Genomic DNA, 12,208 nt, shown 5'->3' with positions numbered 1-12,208 from the left:
TCTAATTTGAGTACATTTATGTCTTTGTGTCTATCAACATAAGGCTAATGATCCAGTTTAGAAATTTAGTGAAATCACTTATTGTCCATACAAGGTACACTGGAGATTCAAGCAGCACACATTGGATTGATTGCATTATTGATGGTAGTTTTGTTAACATTTTTATTTGGATGTGTGTATGACTAATTTTGTACTGAGAACCTTGTAACAATTAAACTCGTGGACCCACCGATTCCATGAAGAAATAATTTAAAAAAGAAAAAGAAATTTTGATATCAGTAATTCTACAATTAGAAACCAATATAGCTCTAAAATGATTGTTAGTTTACTGCATCCAAATATTTCTATGTGTTTTTGTAAATAACACATTTTAAATTGAATTAGGGATGGATAGACAGCTTCAATGGACCAACTGGAATGATGATTGCTGTAAGTACTTAAGATAAATATTGGCCTGCCAGATGTTAACTGACTTGTATATATTTCTGAATTTTAAACAGGACAATTTAGTTTTTGTTCAGAGTACTTGCAGATAAGATATAGCTGGAATTCTTTTAACATTCAGATACTTTAAATTACAATTAGATGAACGATTTTTATTTATATGCATTTCTTTCTTTTCATATAAGTTAATAAACTCCCTAATTTTACAGGAGGTATTCTGATTCTTCATGTGTAACATAGCTTTTCCTTTTAACTATTTGAGATTTTTTTTTACTATAATTAATTATATTGGCTAACCTATTCTTAATCTAAAGGTGACTTTAACTTATAGTTTTGGATAATTTAATTTTATTTACCAAAATGGTATTTTTTTGAAAAGTAAATAATTAAACCAAATCCATATTACATTTCTCAAAATGGGAAACATCTTTTGTCAGTTTATGACATTTGTTAATAATTAGGCGATGTTATTTGCCCAGATAATGACTGTGAGAAGAGAAAAGTTTGTTTATTTCAGCCCAAAGGCACACAATGGGTTATCTGCACTCTGTCCACAGTAGGGAATTGAACCCCAGGTTTTATTGTTTTAAGGCAGTAAACATACACTGACTTACTAAGAGATGAGTAAAGAAAGGATTAGTAGCACAGATCTTGTCTGTTTAATCACCAGTCTTTTATCTCAGAATTGTTTCCTATTTTAATGTAATTATAAATTGAAAAAGTATTGATACAATTTTTACAGTATTTTGAAAATTTATAACATTAAGAAACAAAATGCTAGTGATACTGCTTTTAAAGCAGTATTTTCAACAAGTTACATTTTTATAAAGTGATCTTTTCAGAATCTGTAAACGATGAACTACTTCTTTTACCCTTATAATGGATTTTTTATTATTTGACATTTGGTTTCTGCTTGTCACAACAGTGTGTGGAATAATCCTTTTCTCTAATGTGTAAATTTATTTATTTTAAAAAACAACATCCTAGCTGTATTGACTTTTTAAGTATGAATTAAAAGTCTGAGGATATTAATTGAAGAAACAAATCATGCAAATGCATATTTTGTATTTTTAGCCAATTTCTTAACGTGCCCTAATTATTAGATAAATATTTGATGACAAGTTACATTTTTAACAAATGCCATTGATAAATTCACTTATAAAACCCATGTCCAGATAAGCCTCATATAAAATTTAATGTTAATATAACTGTGTTTCTAAAGCATTTCATTACAGGAATATCCCCAGTAAATTAGTTAGGCAGATTTTTTTCTATTAAACATTAGTTGTGTTCAAGTAAATTACACAGATGAAGAACAAAAAAGCATATTTTTAATCAACATTTAACGAACAATCCAAGTCTGACTAAATTTTTAAATAAAATTCAAATATTAGGCTGAAATTATGATTATTTCATTGTGTTGTAGAAATACTTATTTTATTTAAAGAAATAAATGGTGCTGTTTAAACCTTTATAAAACTGTTTATACTAAGTTTAAACTTACTATAAAACTGTTTATACTGCTATAAAGTTGTTTATACTAAGACTTAATCTTGATAAAACTATTATACTAAGTTTGAACTATAAAATGGATGTTTGCCTGTATGTTCAAAGCCACTTTTTAAATATTTTTTTAAACAACGTTTTTTATTCTTCAAGACATAAAGTAAGAACTACTGTGAAGCAAAGCTGTAAATCTTCGTATAGAATTTTATATTTAATAATGTGAGATTTATTTTTTATCATTTGGATAATTTATTGATATTAAATATTTAAAATTACATTATTAATTTTTAAATATGTAGCTTAAACAAGACTTAATAACATTAACAATAAATTTTACAGCTGGGAAAGGGACTACTCCGAGCAATGATGGGTGATGTAACTAAGGTCAGCGATTTGATTCCTGTCGATGTAGTAATCAATCTAATGATAGCTGTTGCCTGGGAAAAGGCAAATAACAGGTAAACAAAACGAAACAAATTTCCTCATATTAATTGTTGACAAAAAATAGCAACTTACCATAATTTTCTATCAATCACAGTGATACAGTAGCTTAGGTAACAACTGACAATTGACAGCTCACCAAACTGAACAGATACAAATCTAATGAAATCTAAATCCAACATTACTGCAGTATAATCAGTGAGTTCTACAGACACTACTAGTAACACCCTAAGTAAGTGGTGAGGATCAAGTGTTTGGTTCTTTTGATAAAGTGGAAATAAAGTTGGTTAGATTTTGCTGTTTTTTGTAGTAAAGAAATAATTTGAGAAATACAGGTTTATGCAGATTTCAAGGTCCTAATTGTTCAAGAATGCATACATGTTATACAAAACAGTGACAGAACTTTGAATTACATTTAAATGCTTCAGTGTTCACTTGGTTCTTTACTGAGGTTTTACAAGTGACGTCATGAGTTGGTAACTCCCAGAGTCTCTGCCACTGTGGACATCAAGCTAGCACATGTATACTCCAGGTTCAGCAGTATGAACTTTTTTGTCATAAATGGCAAAATATCTTGGGTTCATAAGGTAGCATCATGGTAAGTGCTTGTTGTGCTATTAGATGTCACAATAGACAGGGACAGTAGTCTGGTCTTGCTTTCTATCATTTTTTTAAAAGACAAAGAGTGACAGAATCAACGAATTTCATCTGTTAATGAGAAAGACTGGAAACCATCACTGTAAAGCAGGAATGAATATTAATTTTTTCTATTATATGTAAATAAATATTAGACAAATGTATCCTTTTAGATACTCTAATTAAAATGTAAATTATCACACAGCCTTGAAGCCAAGTAAAAAGGTTTGAGAACATTATAGTATCAGCCTACATAATCATCCAAAATGACACACAAAACACAACAAACTTGTCAGGAGCTAAGCCTCTGCCTTGTTGCTTAGTTCAAACGTGGATTAAACGCCCTATGGTCATCTCAGTATGATATTCGAGTAATATCGTGATATATTTTCATATAAACTTAGAACTGACATGCAATAAATGTTATCAGTCCATCATTATAATTTTTTAACAGTATCTAAATGACATTTCATTGTTTGAATTTTTCTGAATGTCTGGAAATTTTACCATATGAGCGAAACAGATGAGAAATAACTTCACTTTAATTCATTTCTCCCTGCATAATTATTTTTTGCATCATTTAATAGTTTCAGATGGGCTACAAATCCATATAGTTCTATTGAGTAAATTTCTAGGTGTTAAGGGTAATTACCCCTCTCTCCCCTGACTATATTTCTACTGTATTTCCTGACATCAAGTCACCCCAGTAAAGATAAACAGTGAAGGATATAGCCAAATTTCATACATGCCAAGCAATAAAAAAAAGAGAAATAGGTGAGAGAGAAGTTTTGGTGGTAATGAGGCTGAGTCTCTCACAACATCAATAAATAATCCTTCTGGTAAAACAGAGGGGTTGCTTTGGAAGCGTTCTAGTTTCATCTCCTGCAGATGCTTAACATCCCTTGATAATGTCAGTGACAAAATTATTTATTGCATTTTAAACTCTGCTGAGTTAATCTCATACATAGTGTATCAGGGTACTATAGACTCTGGTGTATTGTACAAAGTGGTGAGCAAGCATGCATCACGTTATTTTGGTTACATGTTTGCATAATCTCAATAGAATAAATGCTTGAACATTTGCTTTGCTTTAGCAAAAAACTACTTGATGATCTGTCTGTGCTATTTTCCCTGAATTCTAACGTTGTAAGTCATTAAGCCTACTGTTGAGCCATCTAGGGGTATAGTTCAGTTATATCATGCTTGTACTCTATATATGTACTTAAATAAAACAAGTTAACATTGGCTTGCAGAAATCAAGTAAGTTATTTCAAAATTTACCACTTTAGTTCAGAATTTCATTTAAGTGTACACTATTTTTATCCTCTAATATATCAGGTGATCCCTTAAGTAACATCCAATTTTAGGTTCAAAAAATATAAAGGATTTCAAATGCTTTTAATGTTATTCAATCAATAATGTATGTTCCATTATTATTAATTACTTCTTGCCAACAATTCACAAGCTTCTGAACACCATTTCTATAAAATTCTTGGGGTTTGGAGGAAAAGAATGTAGAGAGGGTAGTTTTGAAACCTTCATGTGTTCCAAGCTCTTTTCTGTCAAGATAGTTCTGAAAACTTCAGAATAGATGACAGTCAGATGGGGCAAGGTCTGGAGAATAAGGAGGATGTGGAAGTTTTTCCCAGTCTAGCTCTTCAATCTTTGCAGATGTGATCCTTGTTGTATGGGGCTGTGCATTATCTCAGTGTAACATAACACCTTTATGATTGATCAAAGCAGGCCTCTTTTCTTTCAGTGCAATGTTCAATCACTTTAATTGTTGACAGTAGAAGTCTGACGTAATCATTACATTGCGTGGCAGCAACTCAAAGTGGATCACACCAACAATATCCCACTAAACGCTCAACAAGACTTTTCTAGGGTGGAGGTCCATTTTGGACTGTGCTTTAATGAGTTTGCCTGCACTGAGCCATTGTCTGCAGCACTTAACATTTTCATAAAATATCCATTTTTCATCTCCAGTCACTAACATGTCTAAAAAAATGTGAGTTACATTCATGAGAGTGCAAATGTCCACTGTTATTCTAAGGTTGGCTTCTGTCAAATCATGGAGGACCCATTTTCCAAGTTTTAACACCTTTACAAGGTGGTGCAGATTTTGGTGAACTGTTAAATGGTTTGAATTAAGCTTATGTGCTAGTTCTTCAATTGTTACAGCAAATCTTCCTCAAGTGCAACCAGCAGCAAGTCGTTTTTAAACTCAACAGGACGACCTGAATGTGGCGCATCACTTAAGCTGTAGTCACCTGACCTGAACTTCTGAAACCATCTTTGACTCTTTCTTTCATTGAGAGACTCCACACCATAAACACCTTAAATGTTTCGTTTAGTTTCTGCTACACTATTGCCTTTTTTAAAGTCATAAAACATTATATGCTTGATATGCTTCTCAGACACATCCATCTTCATAAGGGTTTATTTGATTAATGATCTAAAAGTGAAGTTTCGTTTGTTTCTTTTATTTTTCTGAACATATACATGTCCTACTACATATTTTAGTCATTAAAACCTTCTACAAAGACAGAAATGATGATGCACTTTCTGTATTAAATTTTCAGACATTACCTATGGGATGACCTGATACATGTTAAAAATACTTTGAGATTTTTATGATACTTAAAGATACCAACAGTTTTTATACAAAACTCTAATAATACTTGAACAGTATCAAACCTTTATTTTTCGTCTTACATTTTCCTCACAAATGTAATTCATTGAACAAATTTCACAAAATCAAAGTAAAAAATGTAGCAGTTTAATTTCAGATGACATAGATATTTATTTTGAATACTTAAACTTCTATGTAACTTCCTCTGCTGGGAAAGCAGTAAGTCTTCAGATTTACTACTATATAAAATCAGGGGTTCGATTCTTATCAGTTGATACAGCAAATAGTTTGATGTGTCTTTGCTATAAGAAAAAAATAACACAAACTTCTATGTAAAATGCCAGACTAACTAAAATACCAGAGTATAGAACTATATTATACATTGTTTGATACCCATCATTTTGTATGACACAACCTGTTACTCTTGAATGGGCTATATTTGAAGGTTCCATGGTCTATTCTGCATAGGGACAAAGTAACCACTTTATTTATAAATAACTTACCTGAGAATTTGAGATAATTTTGTCAAATTATTAGCCCTGTACAAATACTTCCTGATGGGTATGGTAAAATAACATTGCTTTATTGGATTTCTTTCCATCATCACATGCAATAAGTGAGTTGTAAATTAACAATCTGTTTTGACATGCAGTTTTTGGTGCCTCCATCTAGTCAGTATTTTCTGATAATCTATATTTTTCTACAAGCTACTAAGTCTTGTATAAAGTAATCGTTTGGTTTAATATGTTACTGTAGCTTTCATGATAGAATCAGATATGTTCTGATTTTAAAAACCTTGAAAAATTAAATGCCAGTTGATAGATAAATGAACATCAAAATGTTGAGTTATAGCCTGAGGGAACATCCTTAATAGTGTATAATGAAGAATATATATTTCATATGATATTAGCATAATTTCTGTTTTGAACTTCTGAACAGATCCTTGAGTATTCCTGTATATAACTGCACTTCAGGTCCTATTAATAAGATAACCTGGGCAGAGTGGAATACAACAGTAATTGATCTGCTAATTCAAAATCCAAGTTGCCATGTGGTCCGCTATCCATCTGGAACATTTCTGACAAGTCAGTTTTTGAACAAAATTTGGAGGATATTAGACCATTACATCCCTGCATATCTGTTTGATCTTGTACGTTTGTTTACTGGCCGGAAACGACGGTAAGTATTAAAAAACACACTGAAGTGTTTTAACATGTAAATATTTTATCGTTACACACAATGAAAGAAGTCATTATGTACAAATTTTTGTTAATTAAAAGTACTATAGTCAAATTATAAGAAAATTTACCAACCATTTATAACGTTTTATTTTATGTCTGTGAAACGTTTTAAAGAGATAGTACCTAATATTATCCATGCTAGAATTTTCTGCAAAATAAGAAAAAAATACTTAATAATATATTTTAAGAAATATCCAAGTTTGATTATCCCCACATCATCAGTGAAAAGTATACATTGAAAGAAGTTCCTAGTTAGTAGTACATATATAGAAATGTATTATAAATTGATATATTTTCATATGTGCCTAAGCTATTATAACATGAGTTTTTATTTGTAAAGATTATTTTTGAAACTGTCAGTTTTTTATTTTCTTTAACTTTTGTCTACTCAGAGAATGATGAAAATCTATAATTTTTAGAGCATATGGCTCTAAGGCCTATACTCATATCTCTTGGGTGTTTTTAAAAAATTGTGTAAAATAAAATCAGTGTACATCAAAATAAAAGGTATATGCATAAATGTCAACAAAAACGCTGTACACTTATGATAAAAAAAACAATGTAGGGCTAGCTTGACTTGGGTCTTCTGTATGTGACTCATCTTTATGAAATACCTTCTTAAGATAACTTTTTTTTATAATATAGCTGTTGCTGTCATGTGGTCAGAAAGTAAAATTATGTCATGAAGCAAAAGAGATCTAACAAATGCTGTCATAATATCCATAAAAGTGTGGAGTATGATTTATATCATGAGTGTCTGGCTTCCTTGCATAATGACCATAAGAACTTTGCTTGTTTTTGATTATACTAATTTTAGATATACTCTGGGAGTTGGAACAGTGGGTTCAGATTGTTAAATTTACTTTTTGGTAGAATTATTCATACCATAATCAGTATAAGACTTATTTGAGGTTTAAACTAACATTAGTAGTGAGTTTGTTTTGTGGTCTAGCACTACTTTATGCTGAAGCATCATGTAACTTATATGTAACCTGTTTTAGACTACCCAATTTAGATTAACCTACTGTTAGAGTAACTTGTTCATTGCTTTTATATAAATTTACCTCTTTTAATGCCCTTGATCTAACATACTAGGCTGTACATTTATCATAAACCAAAACAGTATTAATGTGTTTATAAAAACAACTGACTTCCATATATCTATATAGATGTTTAGGCTTGCACAGTGAGTGCAAGGCACTTAATAACAAGATGCAGTTGTCAAGACATTGAAACAGACTACACAATAATTATAGCACATCAGTAGTTACTTTTGAAAACATAATATTTATGTATGTTAAAAAGAGAAACCAGCTTAGTATGAAATGCCATTTCCATACTATCTAACATTCCAAATTCACTACCAAAGACAACTTTTATCACTGTATACAAGTGTTGTGTTATTTTCCATTACATGAACTTTCCTCGGAATAAATGGTTTAAGTTTGCTAAACAAGAAATCCAACCGATACTAACTTGAAGAGTATGGACATACTTCTTCCAATACTCCAACTTAGTTCATAAAAAAAGATACAGCCTGCACATAAAAGGCACAAAAGCAATTTTTATTACAAAAAAGAGTGAGAGACAAATAGGACAAGGGAAAGAATTTGTTTTGAAACTGTAGCACTGGTAAGCAAGGTGGCTTGTGTTGTAAAAATAAAACAAAAGTGAAAACTAGACATCAAAGTAAAATTCCCTCTTGTTAAAATGAAATCAAAAGCTGAATTAAAAATAATGAAATATAAAACCAACAATATATACCATAAAAAATATTTTACTTTTACAAATTTGTAATCCAAAATTGTACAAGCTGCCTCACATAGAATATATTGGCCTTTAAATAAATAGAAAACACAATAATATAAACAAAGCCAGGCTGGTCATGGCGCTTCTCCTATGTCACTTTACTCCATGTTTTCTCAATCTCAAGGGAATTCCTGGGCCATTGCATGATTAGCAAACAGAAAAGGCATTTATCTATTTCTGAACATCCCAAGTGAAGCCATAGCATTTAATGATCATTGATAATAAAGCTGATCTCATGCACATTTGAAAGGAAAAGAAATTAAGTTGTTTACTTGAGCAATTGTCTAAGTACAGAATGAATAATGCAAAGAAAATGGAAATTTTGGAAAAACCTTACACATTAATTAAGGAGGTAGCTAATATGTTATTTTCTCATAACATGTGGGACTTCTATTTTAAAGCAAACCCTGCCATTCCTAATTCAAAAAACAAATAGAGAAAGAAAAAAGAAACTGAGGGAAACTATCAAAAGTTATGTACGCATTGCTGAATAATACATGATTAAAATAATTAATGCTCTCAGTCAACATTTAATTAAAGAAGCCATTGTTTGATTATAGTTTACTATAAAAGCACACTGAACTGCCTCCAAAACACTCAACCTTTACCACTCTCACAATGCTGATGTACATTGTGAAATAAGACCTGAATAGGTGTAATTTACCAATCATTTTACTGATGATAAAAACTTAATAGTTGTTCATTGGTGTTTGTTTTTGTTAAGTAATTCACCTTTACCTCAGTAAAACCATATCTCCAACAATATACAAACTGGTACACAGATAAAAAGAAAGTTACAATACATTAAATGAAATAAATATAATAAAACCAAATTGCTTAACACACGTTCTATACCTCCTCTAAAAGGTTGTAGCTAACATGGTGCACTATACACAAAAATAAATTTTTATGAATGAAAAGTGTACAAGTATACTGAAACAAATACCATTTAACATTCATCAAAAATCACATAAAATAAGCCTTTTGACGACGAAATACTAGGAAGCAACACTATAACACAAGTTTATCAGCATAAAGTATAAGGCAAAATAAAACCTTGAAAATGCATTAAAAGCAAAACATGAATCAAAATTATAGACAGTCGAAAATTAACCAATTACCACAATTGGAACTAGAGACTTTCCAAAATTTTTCCCACAACTGATATAAGGCTAATGTGCCTATAGTTATAGGGGCAATTTTTATTACCTTCCTTGAAAGGAGAAGTACCTTTAATCAACTTCCAATTCTCTGACATCTGCCCCCTGTTCAAGGATGTACAGAAAAAGTAGCAAATGGATCATATATCTAGTCCTTAAACTTTTTTAAAACCCTTGGGGAAATATTATATGGCCCATAAGTCTTATTATTCATTAAATTTCTCAATTTTTTCTTAACAAGCTCAGAATTTATGTGACCCCCTTGTTCATTCTTATTTTCATCTATGTATTTTGCTAATTATTATATAAACACTATTCAAATTCTCTTATATATATATATGTATATACATTGTTACCTCTAAAGGCAAAACTTTACATGTTTAGTAATGTATTTATATAAAAACATACATGCACATACTCAAATAAATAATTAAATTACTTAATTCCAAATAAACTAAAATATACATAAATATTCAGAACATAACCCTTCACAATATGTACAGACTGTTCATAAGAATTAATATAATATAGATAAACATATTACAAAACATACACTCAAATAATAGTGAGGCAATCCACATCTGTCTGCAACTTCAATGTCTCTCCTCTCTTAGATAAAAGGTCTTTCTTCCCATTATACAATACCTCACAATCCATCCACCTTTCTCCCTTGCCATTGGTAGTAGTATTTCAAAACCATGATCTGCTTTAGGGAAAGTTGCTTGGTTGGAAGTATGATGTTATCTCTAACATTTACATCCTCAGTTCTGTGTGTAGTATTTTTAGGTAAACTGATTTCAAAAAACTTGGCAAAATAAATTGTTAAATAATACTGAGTTACATTAAAACTAACTGAGTCTGTGCTATGAAATAAATAGAAAAGACAAAAAGAGTAATTTAACCAAAAATGTATTACTTTTATTGGATGCTGGGCAATCACCTTTATTGAGTTGATCAGGCTGGGTCTTCTTCCTCAAGACTTATTTTCAAACAAATTGGTTTATACTCAAGATGATGTTCCAAACTTTCTCAGTGATATTTTGTTCCATACTGTTTAAATTTCACTTTACACATTTGAACAACAATCTCACTGAGAACAACTATTGCTACCTAAATACAAGGGAAGTTTTAACTTTGAAATATCACTTGACCTATTAACTGTAGATACTGCTGATTTTCATGCATAAGGTGCAGCTTTACATCTGTACTCTCCCATAAGTAGACCAGATGTTATTTCAAAGGGAACAAAAAAGAACAAAAGTAACTAAAATGAACTCAACCTAAATATTTACTTGGCACATGCCTAGAATAAACAAGTGTTGAATTTGTTTTAAAATTAAGATAAAAAGTAGAGAAAACATGGTATGTTTTTATACAACATTTTTCTTTCTCCCTTCCCCCAAGATTTATAGAAGCATGTTGGTCAATGAGTAGCATAGGCTTCTCTTTGCTTAGAAAAAAACATTACATGTTACACACATAACAACTCTTTGACAAAAAATAAAATTCAAACATTGCACAGTTAAACCTCTTTAGCATTGACATATAGTATGTACTATTTATCTCATAAATAAAAATAACATTTAATAAAGAACACGAGTACACACTATACAAAAACAACCTTTAACAAAGATCAATGCAAAGGAAGCCCTGTAATAAAGAACATAATAAACACCTAAACAAAGATGAGAAACAAAACCCTTTAACAATGAATTAAGTTCTATAATAGAATAGAATAACCTGAATCTTGCTATACATCATGAACATACACAAGTGACTAGGATTTAAGAATAAATATCAAATACAAAGGAAAAGAATCAGAATTAAAACATACATATAAATTTACAAAGTATACACTTAGATAAAAATATGGAAAGAATATAAAAAAACCATGCTTTCCCATGGTCCACATTAGATTTTGCTTCCCCTCACCTTAACCCTATTAGCAGACCCTTAGGTAGTCTTCAAACTGGCTGCTGTGGTGATCCAAAAATGTTCTAAACTTTGGTTAACCCCATGGTGTTAGTCAGCTCACCTCCTCCTGAAACGACAATAGAGGCATAGCTCTCTACCACAGCTAGCCATCCTCTCACTTATAGATGGCCTAAGCCTTGTTACATGTGGAACTATTTTCTGCTAACTCTGCTTGCATATGAGGATCTGCTCTGGCATAAATAGTTCATGTTGATCTTTGTTGATGTAACTAGAAGCTCCACTCTCATTAGTCTCTGGAGCTGTTTCCAGGTTTACATTGCATTGCAGGTGGTGCTTCAACTGATGACAAGATAGAGGCTTCTTTCTTCATCTTTCTTAGTTGGAATGTGGTTAGTCTAGCAATA

At 30.9% G+C, this 12,208-nt stretch overlaps 1 protein-coding gene across 21 annotated transcripts in view; it reads left to right on the top strand.

Moving 5' to 3' along the window:
• The window catches only part of LOC143255657 (putative fatty acyl-CoA reductase CG5065), a 128,409-nt gene that overhangs the window by 103,177 nt on the left and 13,024 nt on the right, over positions 1 to 12,208 (top strand). For all 21 annotated transcript variants that reach the window (XM_076511660.1, XM_076511679.1, XM_076511664.1 and 18 more), the window contains 3 exons: positions 385 to 429; positions 2,290 to 2,408; positions 6,599 to 6,838. In XM_076511660.1, the coding sequence (XP_076367775.1) occupies positions 385 to 429; positions 2,290 to 2,408; positions 6,599 to 6,838 (404 nt within the window). The remainder of the gene's footprint in view (positions 1 to 384; positions 430 to 2,289; positions 2,409 to 6,598; positions 6,839 to 12,208) is intronic.

The sequence above is a fragment of the Tachypleus tridentatus genome, chromosome 7 (assembly GCF_004210375.1).
Source record: "Tachypleus tridentatus isolate NWPU-2018 chromosome 7, ASM421037v1, whole genome shotgun sequence".
NCBI classification, from domain to species: domain Eukaryota; kingdom Metazoa; phylum Arthropoda; class Merostomata; order Xiphosura; family Limulidae; genus Tachypleus; species Tachypleus tridentatus.
The sequence above is the reverse complement of the archived record's forward strand: the minus strand, read 5'-3'. Positions and strand labels throughout refer to the sequence as shown.